Here is an 18,262-nt window from a genome sequence, read left to right on the forward strand (position 1 = left end):
ACAGTTTAATGAGTCCCATATCCTGTTTAGGGTCATGAGGGTGGAGCCTATTCCAGTGGACACTGGTGATAAGCACTAGCTGGTGGAGAGTTTGTTGTTAAGCAAACCTGCATGTTGTGTGACTGTGTGAGGAGGCCGGATCTTTTACAGGATGCTCAGTGTTTTGGTTTTTTACAGAAGGAGTAGAGCCGAATACTGAACTTTAGTTCTTTGTTGGCAAAAACCAAATTGCTTTAACTTTACCATGCAGATAAATAAATGCCATATATTACTTCTCTCTCTGCTTCAGATACGAACCAATCATTTTTGGGACGGCTTATGTATTCGCAGGTGTCTGCGATATTCTCACTTTATCAGAGGGCATCTTCCTGCTGGCTGCCTGAGTGAAGGGAGTTTAAGCTGGGGTCAGTGGGGGTGGAGCAGCTGGGGCCAGCGTGGTTGAATTCTATTCAACGTTGTCACTGCCATTGACAGGGTCTACGAAGTTCAGACGCGCTCTGCAGCAACTGCAGTTTGCGACATGAAGGTGCTTTATCACAGACCACGGAGCTTCTTCACCCAAACGGCGACAATCCAAAATGCTGGCTTGCATACTGTGTTGTTAAAAATGCCTTTTGACTCGGGAGTGTCTTGATTGTTTCCTTCCTACATCACTTGGGATAAACCGATACCTACATACAGGTGTCACTCTGCTCCCCGATCAAATCATAGAAAATTATTAGAGATCAAAAATATCTATGGAGACTTTTTACTGGGGAGGCACCGACTGCCTCGCTGGGGGCCAGAATCAGCTGGTTTCCAGTGAACCCGGCCTGACCAGTAACCGGCCAGTCAGTGTCAACTGTTTGGTCACTAACAAAGACAAAGCAGTTAAAGCTAATAGGCAGAGCTTGGAACCAAGAACTAGCTTGCAGCCTCTCCTCTCCTTCATTAGGTGCTGCATTCTACTGCTTTTGTTTGGGAAGTAACATATATTTCATGCACAGCTGACATACTACAACTCATTTGGACTCATTTTCATTTGTTCCTCTTTCCAATGGGAGTGCACTTTATTTCTTTATCCAATTATTTTGAGTTGTTTAAGTGAGAGAAGATCCAGTAACCTAATACAATACAGGGGAAACTGTAGGAGTGATATTTTCTGTAGTTAAGGTAATAAATATAATTTTATTTTCATATTCCATCAAGTACAGTTCTTAGACAGAAAATCTGAATCAGCCAAAATCGGTAATGACAGTTCACCCTTAAGAAAAAAAAAAGAAGAAGAAAAAAAATCTGTAAAATCTGAATCAGCCTTGAAAAATGCAGCTGGTGCATCTCTCATTTTTACCTAACAAAAAAAGAGAATAGCATGAACATTGTTTTACAGTTGGACTTTCTAAATATCGTATTTGTTATTGTTAGGCGTTTTACTGTATTCATTTGTTTCTTGCATCTGGCAGACCCCATTTTGTGGAGAACTGCCTATATCATTGTTTTCTTTCCTTTACAAGAAATTAATTTGAAAAAATTAATGTCCTTTTGCTTCCCCCTTCTTTCTTGCTGCTTAAATGCAAAATTAGCACAGTCCTAGCAAGTAAGGAGGCAAGCGGGTGATGTTGTGGATGCAGTGAACACAATTAATGACCATGAAGTGATTCAAAAATATTATCCTGTCCCCAAAAAATTTAAATATCATGTACGTAGCAAGAGATGATAAACAACCTTAAATAGGGGGGCCATAACAGCCACTTCATATTGAGGGGCGAGCTGAACACATCGGTTCACTTCTCTAAGCGCTGACTTGTGGAAGCTCTCGTCAGCATCAGAAATACAAAGGATGTGATCAGCCAGTCTGGTCTGACACACTTCGACTTGTCTGGCCCTTGAGGTGAGTGATGATGGCCTGTAGCGTGATGTTGGTCATACAGTCTGTCGAATGGTAATTTTGTTTTTGGGAATGTTCTTGAACATTATACTGGTTATCAGTCATATAATGTTTGCTTTTACCTCCCAGGATGTCCACTACGAGATGATAAAGTAGCTAATACTACTCATATAAATGGTTTGGCCATATTGCTAACAACTTGGTCCTGTGGTCCCAATTCAGGCAACCAGTAAGCTTCTGTAACTTCCCTTTAGATTTTAACTCATGCAGCAGAACTCAGGTCAGGTGAGACGTGACCAGCAGGCAAAACGATTCCATTTTAGAAATGTGGCTCCGAGTTTGTGCGGCTGAGGTTCTGCACTGGCAGCAACTCTGTGGATCATAGGCTACATGCTGTTCCCTGTCCGGCCAGCGGTGGGTTCCCATCCAACTTTGTCCATCACCACATACACGTCAACGGGACTGAGGAACTAGTGTCTTTCAGATTTGTGATGTAATATGGGAGCTAATAACAGGGCGGCGGAGACGACGGATCGATAAAGGGGGAACATTAGCTGCTCCAGAGGGAATGAAGAGGAGGGCTATAAAAGCATGTAGTAGACAACAAAGGAAGGTTGAAGACTGCGCTGAGTGCTGCTAAAGGAAACTAACATGAGATATGAGTGGTAAAACAAATAAAAAAGTAGATTGAGACGCAATGTAACAAGAGCAGGCCGTATCGTCAGAGCAAGAGGCAGCCCTTCCAGTTCACCTGTGAGTAATCTGTGTTCTGTATCAGCAGATTCCCTGCAATAGAAACATTATCTACAGGACAACACAGGGGCAGGAGAGTGAGCAGGAGCAGGACGGCAGACTGCTGAAGGAAGAGGTTAATTGCCGCCACCTGCACATACATCAAACAAGCCTGGCTAAACCTGGACTAAATATAATCCATCATACTGACAACTCCATTAATAATCTGTGCTTATACAGGTAGGCGATAGGAAAGCTCAAAGCATGGATGAATGCAAGCATGTGCAAAGCTGCACAGATAAATCTGGTGGCCAAGTGTGGTATGTAAACATGTGTGGAAGCTTGGCAAAGTACTCACAGCTGCTACTCCAGGACTTGAGCAAAGATTTGATGCTGATCTCAAAGAAGACCGAATCCTGCAGGCTCAGCATGGCGGCTCTCAAAAGTCTGGCGTCATCAGAGGGCACAATTTTACAGAGCTCCACTCCCTTTCACTTCAACAACCCAACTATTTGACTCTTCTTCCAACCTTGCATTAACCCTTCAAACTAATTTTTTTTTGCTTCTCACACTTGCAGCTCCTCTCCTCTCCCCCCTGACTGGAGCTGAGCACTACCCTCCACAGGTGCCAGGCAAAAGCAGCATCCTGGACCAGTATGGACAGCAACTATGGAAAGAGACCGATGAAACGCTGGCAGTTGTTTCCTCTGCCACCTAGTTCAGTGTAGAGAAGAACGGCGCTAGTAGAAGGAGATAGTGCATTGCCTGGCTAAAGAAGTATTCCACCCCAGCGCCTGCTGCCCACTTTCCAATCCACAGAGTCCCTCATCCCCATTTCAGAACAGAAAATTCCAGAGAGGCGAAGGACAGAAGTGGGTGAGAACTTTTGCTCCTGATAAGAAAACAGCAGCCAAATAGTAGACGCAAAAACATCACATCGCAATATTCCCTCTCCTCTCCTCTTCCTGTGTGTGTATGTGCCAGAGCTAGCCCGCTAGTACTGTCGGGCACCCTCCACCTCCCCCCAGAGCTCTCTCTCCCTCTCCATTCGCTCGGCAAGCAGCCCCTCCTCTTCCAAGCTAGCGCTTGTTCTTTTACTGATGCCTGCTCTTTTCTCTCTGGGTGAGAGAGTGAGAGACACAGAGAGTGAGAGACAGAGAGAGAGAGACACACACACACAGAAAGAGAGAGCGAGAGAGAGACAGAGAGAGAGAGTGTGTGTGTGCGTGTGTGTGTGTGTGTGTGTGTGTGTGTGTGTGTGTGTGTGTGTGTGTGTGTTGCTTGTTTCAACAGCAAACAGAGGGAGGTGGGATCAGAGTGTGGGGGTAGGTGATGTCATCAAAATGCTGCGAGTGTTCCCTGACTGTGGTTCAGCGATGCATATGCATGTCAGAGCTGCTACTGTGCCGTCTTTCCCACTAGCCAATGAAAACATCACTTCCTGTAAGCTCCACGGTAATACTGATGCGTCATCCCTGACTGCAGTAGGAGGGACAGGAAAGAATGGGAGGACAAAAAAAAAAAACAGATAGAGAACTGAGAGAACAAACTGAACATGGGGGTGCTTCTAACAACTTCTATTCAGGTCTTTCTTCCAAAACAATAAAAATCATAAATAATCACAAATGACATGTACCATTTACCCCCATTTTCACAGCAAAGTAAAGTGCATTTAGTTTTTCTTTACGGTACTTGGCAACACTACACCATCTACCTGAACTTGTAGTAATGGTACTTTCTACCAGTTCACCCTCTCAGGTCTCAGCATGATAGTGATCACTGCTCATCTATTTGCAAATCTGAACAATCACACCCAGTTGAGTCTTAAGCATTACATCATTGCTCAGTCCACAAAGCTATCAGGCAGAGCTACATACAGAATGATACACAAAATCAATGCACACTGCATTAGTGAAGAAACAGCCCGCTGCCTTTTTTTGTGAACGTGAGAGAGGAACTGACACTGGCACATCCAAGAAGGGTTGAATCAAGGGCAGTGTGACTTACTGAAGGATCCTTGAAAGAATCCAGAATACTTCCGACATTCTGGGGTAAAACACAATGAAAACGTCCCAAACAACAAGCAGGCACTTAAAACTCCATCAGTTTGAGGAAGCTATCTTTCCTTTGTTGACTGCTGCATTCAACTGCTGTTGTTAGATAAGTAAACAATACGTCAAACTTTGACATATCTAACATGTAACTTACATTTTCAGAAGAATTTAATTTGTTCCTCTTTCCAGTAGAACATTTTTTAAAAATTTTGAGTTATTTAAGTAAGAAAAGATCCAGTAACCTAGCGCAATTTGAGGAAAACTGTAAGCATAATAGTTTCTGCAATTATGAAAACAGAATTTTCCACTGAAGAGAAGTTGATTTTTATGTTTTTGTATTCTGACAATTAAAGCTCTTAGACAGAAAATCCTAATCAGCAAAGATCAGAAACAGCAGGTCCTACGAACAAAAAAAACACACAAAAACAAAAAAAGGAATTGGCAAAGAAAAATACAATCATTGCATCTGGTGAATACCATTTTAAGAATTGTCATACTGCACAGAAATCCCAGCCTGCAAATGGTATTTCAATACGAAAGAAAACATTTCTCCTGAGGACAGATCCCCAGGAAAAATAAAAGCTACAATCATACATCACCATTTTAATCATCATCTATTTATGTTATAAATGTGAAAAATGACGAGATGGATAATTCTCTCAAACATAATGAATCTTATCATTATTGATCAGTCAAAATCAGTATTAAGGATTTTTTTCCCAAAATTATTCAGCAATACTCACATCCAGATTTTAAAAATATGACCTCTAGCTAACAGCGATGTTCTTTTTTTGTTGTTGTTTTTTGTGCTGTTGCAATTTTTCCATCTGGACACACAAAAAACAACTCATGATTGCAACAAAATAAAAGATGTTTTAACGTCTTTCGTCCATTCATCACACTTTGAATGAGCACAAATTCCAGTGTAAATATTTAATTTGACCTTCTTATTCATCAACAGATCATGGCCACTGCTAACAGTCAATGCTAATGTTGTCTGACCGGCCAATGGTGGTAAACAAGGTGAATATTGGCCAATACCATTATATGGCCGATAAATTGGTGCATCCCACTCTTGAAGATGTTTTGCCACTGGCCCCAGGAAGAACCTCAGCCCTGTGGATGAGAATCTAAACATCTTTGTCCACATATCCAACACCAAATCCTTTAATTTACCTGTCCTTGGAATCTATCTCTGTGAGGACTTTCATTGACATAATACATTCCCTAGCCTGACCTTGACCTTGACCCTAAATCTAACCAGAACCTGATTCTAAACTCGACCCTAAAACCAAGTCTTGACCCTCACATGGCCCTTTGAAGATGTGAGGACCGGCTAAAATGTCCTCACTTTCCAAAAATGTCCTCACTCTGTGGGTTAAATATGTATTCTGGTCCTCAATGTGTAGCAAGTACAAGTACAAGAACACACATACACACACACACACACACACACACACACACACACACACCAGATTCATCAAATATTTAAAGTTGGTGTTGATGGCAGTCTTTCCAGACTTAAAAGCAGATCCACATGACATTAAGTAATTTTGCTGTCAAGCGCCGGATTACGTTTGTTCGGTAAATATTTTGAGACTACAGCACCGAGAAGGCTGCAAAACACAAACGCCTCTTTGTCTTGTTCCAGCTTAGTTTTCATTTCTCTCTCACCCTCAGTCGCTCCCTCTGTCACATGCCCTGCACTACACAAGTTATGCAAAATGAGGCAGAGCTCATAGCAAACAAACACAACATAAGCAGATGCTTTGTCAGGCCCTGGCTGGTGCTACCCTGATGCAGGCTTCCACTGTGGAACTCAACCGTGTCATAAACAAGCCCAGATTCTTTAGTGTCCCTTTGCACATTTTCAACAATTACATCATGCTTGATTTCATTTGATGTCCTGGATCATGCTACATTTTCTTGGTGAATAACACAAATCTAATTATTTCAAAATTGAAAAGATTTAATCTTACAATGGTCACGCATTAAGGGACAAGTCTCATCATTGTGAGGTTGCCAAACAACCAGCTGAGACAGAAGGAAGTTGCTGTAATGGCTCAGCAGCAGTGCAACACTTAAACCCACAAAAACAACATGTCATTTTTTTACACTACAGTTTGCGTGTGGTTTAAACACACATACACACAACAAGGCTACCATGTTTTCAGCTTTTATGTGAAGTTAAGCTCACCGCCTCACTGTACTAGCTTCATATTTGACAGGTTTCAAAGTTAAAGCTTTGTCTCAACAAGAAAGGAACTATTAACTTAGACACGGTATTAAAATATCTCATGTTGACACAACGAGCAGTTTTCTAAAGTTCGGGTTACCAGTCCACCTCACATTTTTAACAGCTTTCTGTAATGTTGCTTTTTATGTTTTAACCCAAGCAAAGAAAAAAAGTGCCAACTTTCCCAACCTACGCAGAGTTTACCAAAACGTACACACACCCCCAACCATCCACAACGGCAATATTGTTGGGCAAGCTGCAGCATGATGACGTAGCGCTGCCTGAAGCACTCTCATAAGCAGAGGCATGGCGTCAAGGTCGGGCATTTAGTCAAGGAAGCAGAAGCCTAAGATTATTTCATCCATTCGTTACATCAGCGGAAAGCAGCAGCACTTTGTCCATAATTACGTGGATCCGTAGTTTTATGGGCTTGAGAGAACCGGCATCCCCTCATCCCAGGGACGCTCGGAAATGTGTTTGGGATGAACACAGATCCTCCCTGGGACTCCGTCTTAACTGCCTCCAGATAATGTTACAGACCGAGACATGACGGCATTAAGTTTTCCAACGGGACCTCCACCAGCACAAGGCAGTAATGTGGTTATTCTGGTCATGGTTGATGAAAAAAGCCCAAAAAAACAGACTGTGCATGCTGACTTGTGTTGAACCGAATGTCAAAATATAATTCAAATGTCACAAAGAAGATTGACAGGTTGGTGGCGGCTGGTTTACATTCACTTTGGTTAAAATTTGATTTTAGGAGCATTCTAGGGTTGTGAACAGTTTGGAGCCCTGCGTTTTGCTTGGGGGCGCTGCTACACACACAAAATAAGTCATGACCAATTGGCCTGACAGTTGTAAGGAACTTCATGGATAGGGTTTGGTTATTTCTAAATGAACTGAACAAAAATGTTTCTTCTAGGCCTTGGAGTGCTCTGGGACACTTGTTTAGGTTTAGTACAGCCTTTATATTTAGCCACCCGGTCTCTAGCACAACATCTTGCCAGGGACAAGGACTACAGTTGAAAATAAGCCTGCTGGCTAACACTGGTACATTTACAGAAATGTCAATTAATGTGCACTGCCCTTCACATGAATGAAAAAACTGAAATATATTCCAAGCGATGGGGCAACAGGGGGAAGGAAGTTGAGCTTGGCTGGAGGAGAATATTACTTCACAAGTGCAAAAACAAAAATGTAGTTCATATCGTCGTCATCATCAGGAGGACATTTAACATGCAAACATGCAGACACTCCAGCAGGCCTCATTGTTTCAGAAATGCAGGAGAATGGCTCTGAGAACATTCGAGCTGTAAGCTGCTGTCCAACAGAGCTGATGCGGACCTATTCAAATCAACAATGTTATAACCGACTTCCTGGAAAGACGAGCTCACTGATCAAATAATCTCAACTAAATGCACAGCCAAGGCAGGGCCTTCCATTCACAAAGTGGGAGCAGTCACTGACAGCAAGCCGCCCTGACTGCAGAGAGTACAGGGGAGCTGCTGCTCCCAGGAGCCCACAGGGTGGAGGATGCATTTCCTGTCCTGGCCTCTCCGAAGGGCAGTGGTGGGAACAATAATCGATAGTAGCCGTAATTCAATCCTTGACCTCCCCAGTGATGCCTGGGCTGCAGAGGACATGCTATTTAGATCCATCATGTTGTACAGCCCAACTCAACAACCTATGCACACCTCAGGTACCAGCATCCTTCTATGTACAAATTACCAAAACAAACTCTGTACTAGCATTTCAACATATTTTGGCCAATTCCAGGCAATACTGTTCACCCACATCAACAGAATGAATGTGCCTTTCTCCTCGACTCAAGCTGAGAATTAACCAGCTCTGCCTAGCAAAGAGTCAGAGACCTACTGCCTCTATGGACTGACGGAGCAGCACAACCGGCAAAACTAAAGGGACACTCAATGAAAGGCAGGAACTAGAACAGCTCAGCCCATCATTCATACACATCCTTGAACTGAGGAAAGTGATGAATGAAAAAAATAACTTGATTAATACTTTGGTCTAAGCTCTGTTCGTAAGCATTGTTCAGAGGTAAATATCTTTCATGACAAAGGTTGACACTCCTAAATCACAAACAGCAAACCTGCTGCACCCATTAATCATATACTCATCAAACCTTTCCCAAAAACTGAAGTGAAAGAGTGGGTGATGTCACTGTGTGCATAGAAAGACAAATCACAAAAAGAAAGTAGCACCACCTTAAAAGCCAACTGGTGATGCCAGTTGTGCAGCAGGGAGTGGTGATAAACTCCCATTGAAATGCACGCACAGCAAATGATCCTTCGTATCATCATGAACTTTTCCAAACTACTGCAGTCGTCACATCACTTCTTGTATCACATAACTCACCTTTGTGGCGCCTGCCACGATGAGCACGACGTATAAAGGAGATTTTTCTAAATTGGTGAATGTTTCCTAGTCAGAAAGAAAAAAAGGGAAGGACTTGAAAACAGCTGGTTGGCCGATGTGGTCGGCAGGAAAGTATTTTCACCATTTTGTTTTGTTTTTTAATATGAATATTAACTCAAAGCAATTGAGCAGATTGAGGCTCCAAACCAAAGAGTGGACAGGAAACACTCGAGCTGTCACTGCCAGTGTGTTAGTTAAGCTAGCAGTTTGCTCCTATTCTTGGATGCTAAGACGCAAGGTGGGCTAGGCAGAAGGGTGAGCTCAGTCATGCTTCAGCCATGAGTAAACAGGGAGGAAGCATGCTCCAACAGGTAACACTGCAACAAGCTAAACTGAGAGAGCAAGGACATGGCGTCACCCTGCTGATGCAAACTAGCTGGCCAGTACACACACACACACACACACACACACACACACACACACACTATGCTTATGTGTACACACAGCCACTAAACCTTTGACTGCTGTAGCCACACAGACAACGGCAGACCTACATCAAAGGATTATCATCATCTTCTGCACAGCTCCAGCTGCTCTACACACCTACTCAATATTTGATTACATTTGCTTATTTTTACTAAGCTAAGTTAGCATTACTATGCAATTGCCATTAGGCCTGTCAGGATAATACTATCACACGATACACACACAGGAACTCAACTCTGCAGACCTCAATATGGTGCCCATTGCCTTCACGTGTCTACGCAAGAATATTTTGTGAATATTCTTAAGAATAAAAAGTTAATTACTTTCAAAGGGGGGTGCCTGCATTATTATGCTACTATATTATCATATCAATGTCATAAAATGCTCTTAGAATGTAAGTATTGTTACCGCCATCATTTCAGTGACAATTTTACATCTAACAAACTGTTATGCTGACAGGCTTAAGACACAATAACAATAAAAAGTTAAATTGTATATATTTTTAAATATACTTTAACAATTAAAAAAAAAAGTTCAGCGGTTGAGTGACAGCTCTTCTCCACAGCAACGATCTGTCAGCATCCGTTAGACACTGATGAGATGCTGCACAGAATCGAGCACGTCCCTGTGCAACTACAGACTCCAACACGCTCTCGTTTGTGTTGTTAGGCAGCAATATAGCATACAAGCACTGACAGGGCGTTCACCTCTGACAAGGCACATAGGTCAACACTGTGTAACCAAACAGACACAATAAATCCAGCAAGAATTGCATCACTTATGTTATATGATTATGATATGAAAAATGGAGCGCATGTGCATGTGTGTTTGTTTATAATGGGGGGTGGGGGTCCAAAATAGATCAGAAATTTCGCAAAAGGTAAAAATAAATTCCCAGAGTCAAAACTGCCTCGAATGATTTCCTTTGACCCCTTGGGTGCTGACAGACAAGCCTCAAAATCAAGCTGAAAACTGCCTCTGCACATCAAGCTGTTACAGCTGACACATCAGCAAGCAATTAGTTGTTTATTAGAGGAAATTCAGCATCCACAATCATTAGCTCACTCTCTGCCTTGAAAGCATGTCAGCCTTTAGCTTCCTAGATTGGAAATGCTCAGATTAAAGGTGATAAATATGAAGCACTTGCTGTGACATGACATTTAACTCTCAGCTGTTTATTGTGTGTTCTCATCTGACCGGGCCAATTCAGGGCTGCCTGCCACTTAGCCGATTTCACCTCCTTTTTCCTGACAAAAAAGGATATTGGCTCTTTTATTAAATTAGTCTCATTGGAGGCAGCAATAGAGCAAGGCTCCACTGCTTTGCACTATGCGTTTATATACTGTACATGAGCAGAAAGGTTTATCTAAAGTAATTACAGTTGGGCTTTGGTGCAATGAGGCCAAGAGCATCAGCTGATAAACTGACAATATCATTTAAGTCTTCAAAAACTCCTAATCCTATAGTGTCTTCCATACTTAGTATGGTCAATAAAAACCAAGAAATTAAGAAGTGTGGCTGCCCACCTTAGCATTGCTACCATTTTTAATAAGCCGAATAAAAATGCAAATACTTAATAGCCTGTACGAGGCGGTTTGGTTAATTTGCAGAGGTTAACACAGTTTACAAGCAGGCAGTTGAGTGTGTCATACCTTTGAGACGGGTTTTGTTACTGCGACCTGGCCCAGAGGAGCCAATCGGTGGATCAACCTCAACGACGAGATCCACTGGATCCTCCTCAATTGTCTGCCCCATGGCGAGCAGGCCCCGTCTCTTCATCCGAAGGAGCCGTGGGCCCGTCTCTCTGGGCAAGGCTGTCCCATGTTCAGGGGACACCTCCCCCGAGATGACAGTTGGAACCAGGCTCCTCAGAAACTCCATATTCCACAACACTTCTCCTGTCGTTCACTCTGGCGCGTTGTCCAATAGCCTCTTCCATGCCATTCTCCCATACTAATAGCCTGTCTGCCTCAGCTGCTCCACTTACAGACAAGCAGGCAAACAGGGTACAGCCCACATGCCCAGCTGCTACCTACAAGGAGCAACTCCAGTCACCCACCTTGAGGACCTGTGTGGGCGCTGAGAACTGCCTTTACAGGTTAGAGAGGAGGTGCTGCCTACCAGGCTCTCTAAAGTTGTTTGTCTGGACGAACTCGTACCAAAGAAGCTGTTGACTGTAGCAAGTCTTCTTGACTGAGTAAGAAGCTTCCCCTGATGCCAGAAACATTACCTGTCTGATCCCACAGAAGAGAGAAACCAAACAGACATGGCATTTCTCATTGGTAGTGACGTAACTGTGAGGGCAGGACTATGTTTCAGTGCTCGGCACTATCTGGGGTGGGACCAGAACATGTTCCACAGGAGATAACACAAGGCTCGGCCAACAGCCAATCACAATAGAGACGACACCAGCCACACCCTGCTATCCTGCGTTGCTCACCAGGGTAAAAGACCAAGAGAGGAGGAAGAAGATTGACAGGCCGAGAAGCAGGAAAGCTTTAAAAACCAAGCTATACCAGCCCGCATGCATGCACTGTTAGCCTTTATCATTACTGGTGTCACTCATAGGCAGTCATACACAAACACACAATACTGGTTTCCTGCCATTCTACTCCTATAACATAATATATCACCTTGCTTTCACCTCTGCTGAACTGTAACTGTAACTGAGGAATCATGAAGAAAAGCAGAATGAGCAAAGTGATGGGCTCTGTTAAACGGGGGGGTAGGGTGGGGGGTGATGACAGACTGCTGCGACCCGCTTGGCTGCACAGCTTGTACCTACAGCAAATGCAAACCCTTCCAAATATCCACAGATGAGGAGGGAGAGGGGCTCTGCTGTGGTGCTGACTCAAGAGCTCACTGCCTACAGCTTGCTGCGTAAAGAATTCAGCTTGCTGTTCTCTGGGATTGAGTGCAAAAATTAATAGCCCGTCTAAACACAACGCAAGTCAACAATAGTAGTTCAGCACTGCAATACTTCTACACCCCCCACAGCAATCAGCAAAATATCTGTATTCTTAAAACACTTAAGAAGAGCATTTAGTGCTGATTCATCATTTACTGTGCACCACAATGACATATCCAGATGATATGACACAAAACAGAACAATACACATATTTTCCTCTCATTAAAACTAAAGCAACATTCTGATATCAAATCAAGTGACTCAGTGTTATTTAAATTATCTGGTGGTACAACAGAATCAATCAGGATTTAAGCTCAACTTCCAAGACACTGGGCCTCATTCATTAACTGGTCTGACGCTCTGGAGGACTATTTAGCCCTTGATTGAGTCTCCCAGGCAAGAAGCAAAGCCTGATGGCTCTAAACAAGACATCGGACGTACAAAATGACCGTCTCCCAAATGTAAAATGAATTATCGACCAACATTTGTGAGACGTTAGGCAATACAACTACAATACGAGATATATATCTGATCACATTTCTCTGCCTCAAGTGATCCATAGCTAAATAACATATTAAACAAAAAAATCAAGATCAATTAACCTTTTTAATGCCTTCAACTTGAGTACTGGTACTAAAAAGATATTGACTAATATGCAACAAACCATTTTTCTCATCTATGTAGAGTTTGACTCTACAGGGGTGATGCAATGTCCACCTCACAAAATGCAGAACTCAACTTTTCAAGAGTATAAATCAATCCAACACATTGTCCAGCATGCTGGTGCTAATCTCTTCATGTTAGATCACTTTCCCAAAGTGGATATCACAGGAAAATGTGTTCTTCAAGTAGAAAGTCAGTGCGTGCAAGTCCAGTGTGTCCATCAGGGATTTTTGTGCATTGACCCTCTACTGCAGTGTGATATCAGAGAGATGATGTAACCGTTTCAGTATAAAACCCATGACAAGAGGAAGGAGGAAAAACAAAGAAAACAAAAAAGAACATTTTTTACGGTGTATTTTCTCATAACGCCGTACAAAAAGGTTGCACAGTGTCTAATCAATTTAACTGTAACTAATAAATTTATCCAACAAAGCTATTCTGCAAAGCAACCACAACATAGAAGAATGCAATGACACAGTGGGGCAGTTTGGCAACAACTCTACCCTCTAGAGGCGGCCATGTGGTAGAACGTGCAACCAGCACCAACAAAAGAGTTGAACCCACCGGAAGGCAACCTAACATCCCGTCACTTGTACAAACTTGTCGAAATTTCAACTGATACAACTCATTTCCTTCTTATTACCTGGGTTCCATCCCTATTATGAACTTTTACAATCCATCAACGTGTTTGCACTGAAGCTAATTAACAAAAGTATACAGTTGTGTGTGATTTCTCAGATATATGACAAGACAGACAACCCAGATCAGATCTTAACTTTCCAGAGTGTGTGTGTGTGTGTGTGTGTGACATTATTGTTCAGACGATAAACGCTTCATATCCTGTGTTAATTCCTCTAAGTGCAAAAATGGCCAGATGCTGACCCAAAATGTCTGACAGTCAGCAAAAACATCAGTCGACCTGAATCAGGTGAAAGAAGAGCTGTCACTGGAGGCTCTGCTGCTGCTGATGAGTGGACTCTTTTGGAGAGTAGGGTCGGGTTGCAGAACTAATGGGCCATATGTGGGCTTTGCATATCACCAGGTTGGGCAGGTCTTGAAATTCAGACCCATGCAGAACTCTGGCCCAGAGCCCAGCAGCTCTCTTACTGTAAACAGAGGGTGAAACCAAGCGGTCGCAGTACCATTCAATTGCTCCATCAACTCCAATTCCAGTGGCCATGGTGTCTCATTAATCAGCTACCAGCAATGTGTTAATTAGTAGCTGTGTCTGTCCAGTTTTTTCTCCCCCTGATGTGCACAAGTATGCAAGGATGGACAGACCAAGAAAAGAAAATACAGGGAGAATTCATGATCCCGCTTGGAAGTTAGCAGGGACTCGCAATTGATTTTCAGTTTAGGATAAAAATAGCAACAGCTCTATTCTACATTAATATTACATTACCAAAGAAATTAAGACTGTTCCAGCAAGGACAGGGATTTTTTGGGGGATAGAGTAAAACTCTGAGGCCCAGTCAAGGATACAGAGAGGCTGAGGCAGAAGATCCTGGTACGAATCACTAAATGAGTCAGAGAGACTGAGAAGTAGAGAGTGAGGGATGACTGATGACACAAAGATAGCCATCACTCCGCCTGAGCACCACAATGGTCAGTGGAGGCAGCTGTGGTTTGCTGGGGCCAGGTCTGTGGTGCTGTTGAGCTCAAACAATACCCCTGCACAGGAGGCCCAGATCCCAATCAGCCCAGGAATGTGAAAGAGGAAGCTCTGGGAACAATGTGCCGCGTTCCTATGCCATTCTGGGTCCCTCCTGCTTCTGACTTGTTCTGCTTTCAAGCAGTGGAAAACAGGAAAACTAGTGGGCTGTGGCCCAGAAGCCATAGTCCCTTCTGTCAGCTGGGGAACTGGACGTTCGATGGCCAGAACTACTCCTCTACCGTCATGTTGATCACCCTGGGCATGCACTTACCTGACCTGCACCGCTGCTGCACTAACAAGGTTGCACTGCCCTCTAATGGTGAAATCTAGTCAATTCTTATTCTTAAGTCCACTTTTACAATATGTACAACATTTCACTTAAGTCTGAAATAACGGTAAATGATGCATGTGACAAAAAAAGAAAAGCCTTTCAGGGATAGCTTTATTTATTTTATTTATTCATACTTAAAAACCTCCAAGAGCAGACAAAGCAAAGCCCTGCTTTATGACAAAACTTCTTTTCCTCTTCACCGTTACAAAATACCGTTTACTTCTCACATCTTGGGTCTGGAAGCACAGCACATTGCTACTGTGTCCATCAACTTTGACTTTCAGATCTGGTTTCCAACAAGTTAAGTTTGTAGGGAGTCTTTCATTTGCAAACAAGAACAAGAAATGCACTGTTAAACATTCGGACATGCAGACAAAGAGATGGAGCGGGTTCTTCACAGTAGTAAATGACAGTTGTGAGGCAACCCACAGTGAGTTTGGTTGTCACCACTGAAGAATGTGAGAATGTGACCTGACCAGACCCTGAATTAAATTCATCCTCTTTTCCATCCTGACCAATTACCCTTCTGATGATGCACATCTCCCACAGGCTGCAGCATTCCTTGAAAAGGAACTCACAAATGCAAGAGAACTTAACAAAATGTACAGCTCAGCGGTAGAGTAGAATGATTTAGAACAGCGTGTGTGTGTGTGTGTGTGTGTGAATTTTCGAAGTTCACTGAAACTGCATTGAAGATTCAGTTCACCTCAGCTGGCCAACCCTATCAGTCGCCGACTGTTTGTATATTTGAAACATACAGTATGACATAAGACACTTCACTTCAGTGACTACTCTAGCCACCAAAATTAGAACCAAAATTACCACCAGTATTTCTACACTTCACATCTAGCTGACGCCGATGACCAGCTCTGTCCTTCGGTACATTTTCTGAATGTCAGTACATACATTCGATCATACTAATATTAACCTTCTGGGTAACATCACATTTGATCTGACTAGGGTTGGGCGATGTCTACCAAATCTGCATTTGACAATGTCACATGGACGATGACATAGTTGTTGGGGTTAATTTTGTTTTTTTCCATCACCTCTGATGGCAAGATCCAGCTGTCTCACTCAGCCCAGAGGGCTCCAGGGAAGCGACTGACATCCCTGGCAAGGTCAATGTCCCATACATCCCTGTGTCAGGTTTGAAAGGGAGTTTTGTCACTGCACCAATTTACGTAATTTTGCTGTGTTACCGCGGAAACAAAGTTAGCCCATGAGATGTAACAAAGAAGCTACGCTAAAAACAGTAGCTGCTTGACTGAAAGAAACACATAAGCACGACCTGCACTAAAGAAACAGGGGATAGAACTGAGCGTCTCAGGTTTAATGAGAAGGAAATAAATGGGACACAGAGGCGTTACATTAATGCACTGACCAGCAGCTGCACCTGCTTCTTTTTTCCCTCTCACACAAGAAACAGTGGAACACTGGGTAAACAGCAATCATATACTATGAAATGCAAAGAGATTTACCAAACGGCGATAAGCTTAATGAGCTCTGCAAGAACTTGTTTGACGAGAGCCTGAATGTGAGAGTCATTTGTTCATAGGGAAATGTGCACTGCAGCTTGAACACATCCCTCCGAGGAAAGCAGGGCTCTGCGTACCACCAGAGATGTTAACTACACAACATTTATGCATCAGAAGTGGAAAATACCATCCGATTTCAACGCTGATTTTTAGCTTGCAGTTTCCTTCACTGGATTTCTTATTTGAGGTTTCAATATAAAAAAAAAAAAGGCAAAATCTTACAGTCACTGTTTTAGCTTTACATTTCACAAATCCAGGAAGCATCGGAAAAATAAAGAAAGGAAAGCAGACTGATAAAACTCTGTTCATGCACTAACACCCGGCGTACCTTAAGGCCATGGAGCAGGGGCTGGATGTTGAGGAAAAGGGGGGCTCTACACTTTCAATGCACAAGAATCTAAAACAGGAAACAGAAGAAATCTCGTCACTGTCATGCATCACCTGATAGTGCTGAATATATACAACAATAATAGTACACAACACAAGTCAGAGTTCAGTCACACCTCATTTTGGACATTGTATTTTGATGCAGATAAGGTTGCGGAGTATTAAGCCCAAAAATCAAAATCATAGTACACTTTTGAGCATGAAAGGTTGCAGTATCTTGGTATAGTAGTTTTTCTAGACTTATAGCCAGAAACTTGTTTAATGAGATCATCCTTGACTAAATGTAAAAAAAACATTTGTACCAATTTTGAAGGAACTCTCAAGGCATTACGGAGACATGGCCTTCAAAATAATGCAGACGGATCACCTAGAAACACAGCGTAGTGCCTCTGGACAAAGCTGCTAACAGCACAGAGACAAGCCAGGGTTGGACTGGTATCTAATGATCTGATACCTTCAAACCCTCCATAACTTCTTCAACAAAATCATAAAATAAACAGAGTGGTGAATGACAGACACGTGAGTTGTATGTGAGAGCAAGAGCTTGACTTCCCCGGCTTATAGCCCTGCAGCTCTGGTGCACACTGTAGTGTATTAATCTAATGAATGTAAATGGTGAAATGGCAATTTTTTCCACAGAGCTGTTTTCCAAGAATTTGAAGAACTCGGGAATTTGGTTCTGCATTGTGCTGATTAATCTCAGCACTGAACTATCGCATATTCTCCATACCAGAATGCATCCATGCAATGCTACATCTTATACCCTTTTCACACGCATGTCAACGCGGGTTTTTGGAGCCACGTTTGCTCGGCATTAGGGTACATTCAAGCTTCTAGAAGACCCGGGTCTGAACTCCCGCTGTGAGGGCTGTGTAACTGTGTTTTTCTCTCTTATACGTCATCACACTGACAACGTCATCATTTCACATAAATTTGCGCCGGAACACTGAGATGTAAACAAATGACAACGTGGATGTCGCCGAGTCGAACGTTAGCGTTGTCACTGCGTACAAACTCGGCGCAGATTGG

General features: G+C 42.9%; 1 protein-coding gene across 8 annotated transcripts in view; it reads right to left on the minus strand.

The window, feature by feature from the left end:
- fryl (furry homolog, like) overlaps positions 1-18,262 on the minus strand; it is a 73,498-nt gene that overhangs the window by 45,701 nt on the left and 9,535 nt on the right. For 3 of the 8 annotated variants that reach the window (XM_086224578.1, XM_086224572.1, XM_086224577.1), the window contains exons 1-2: positions 11,404-11,660; positions 9,266-9,331 (exon numbers count right to left, since the gene is read on the minus strand). The exons of 1 other annotated variant lie outside the window; for it this stretch is intronic. In XM_086224578.1, the coding sequence (XP_086080704.1) occupies positions 9,266-9,331; positions 11,404-11,632 (295 nt within the window). In that variant the 5' untranslated portion in view covers positions 11,633-11,660. Of the gene's footprint in view, positions 1-2,957; positions 3,601-9,265; positions 9,332-11,403; positions 12,036-17,174; positions 17,244-18,262 lie in introns of those variants that run through there. 4 more of the 8 variants (XM_086224571.1, XM_086224575.1, XM_086224573.1 and 1 more) reach the window with 4 other exon arrangements.

This window comes from Aulostomus chinensis, chromosome 14, assembly GCF_037954235.1.
Source record: "Aulostomus chinensis isolate RoL2024-O1b breed Wild chromosome 14, RoL_Achi_v1.0, whole genome shotgun sequence".
Lineage (NCBI taxonomy): Eukaryota > Metazoa > Chordata > Actinopteri > Syngnathiformes > Aulostomidae > Aulostomus > Aulostomus chinensis.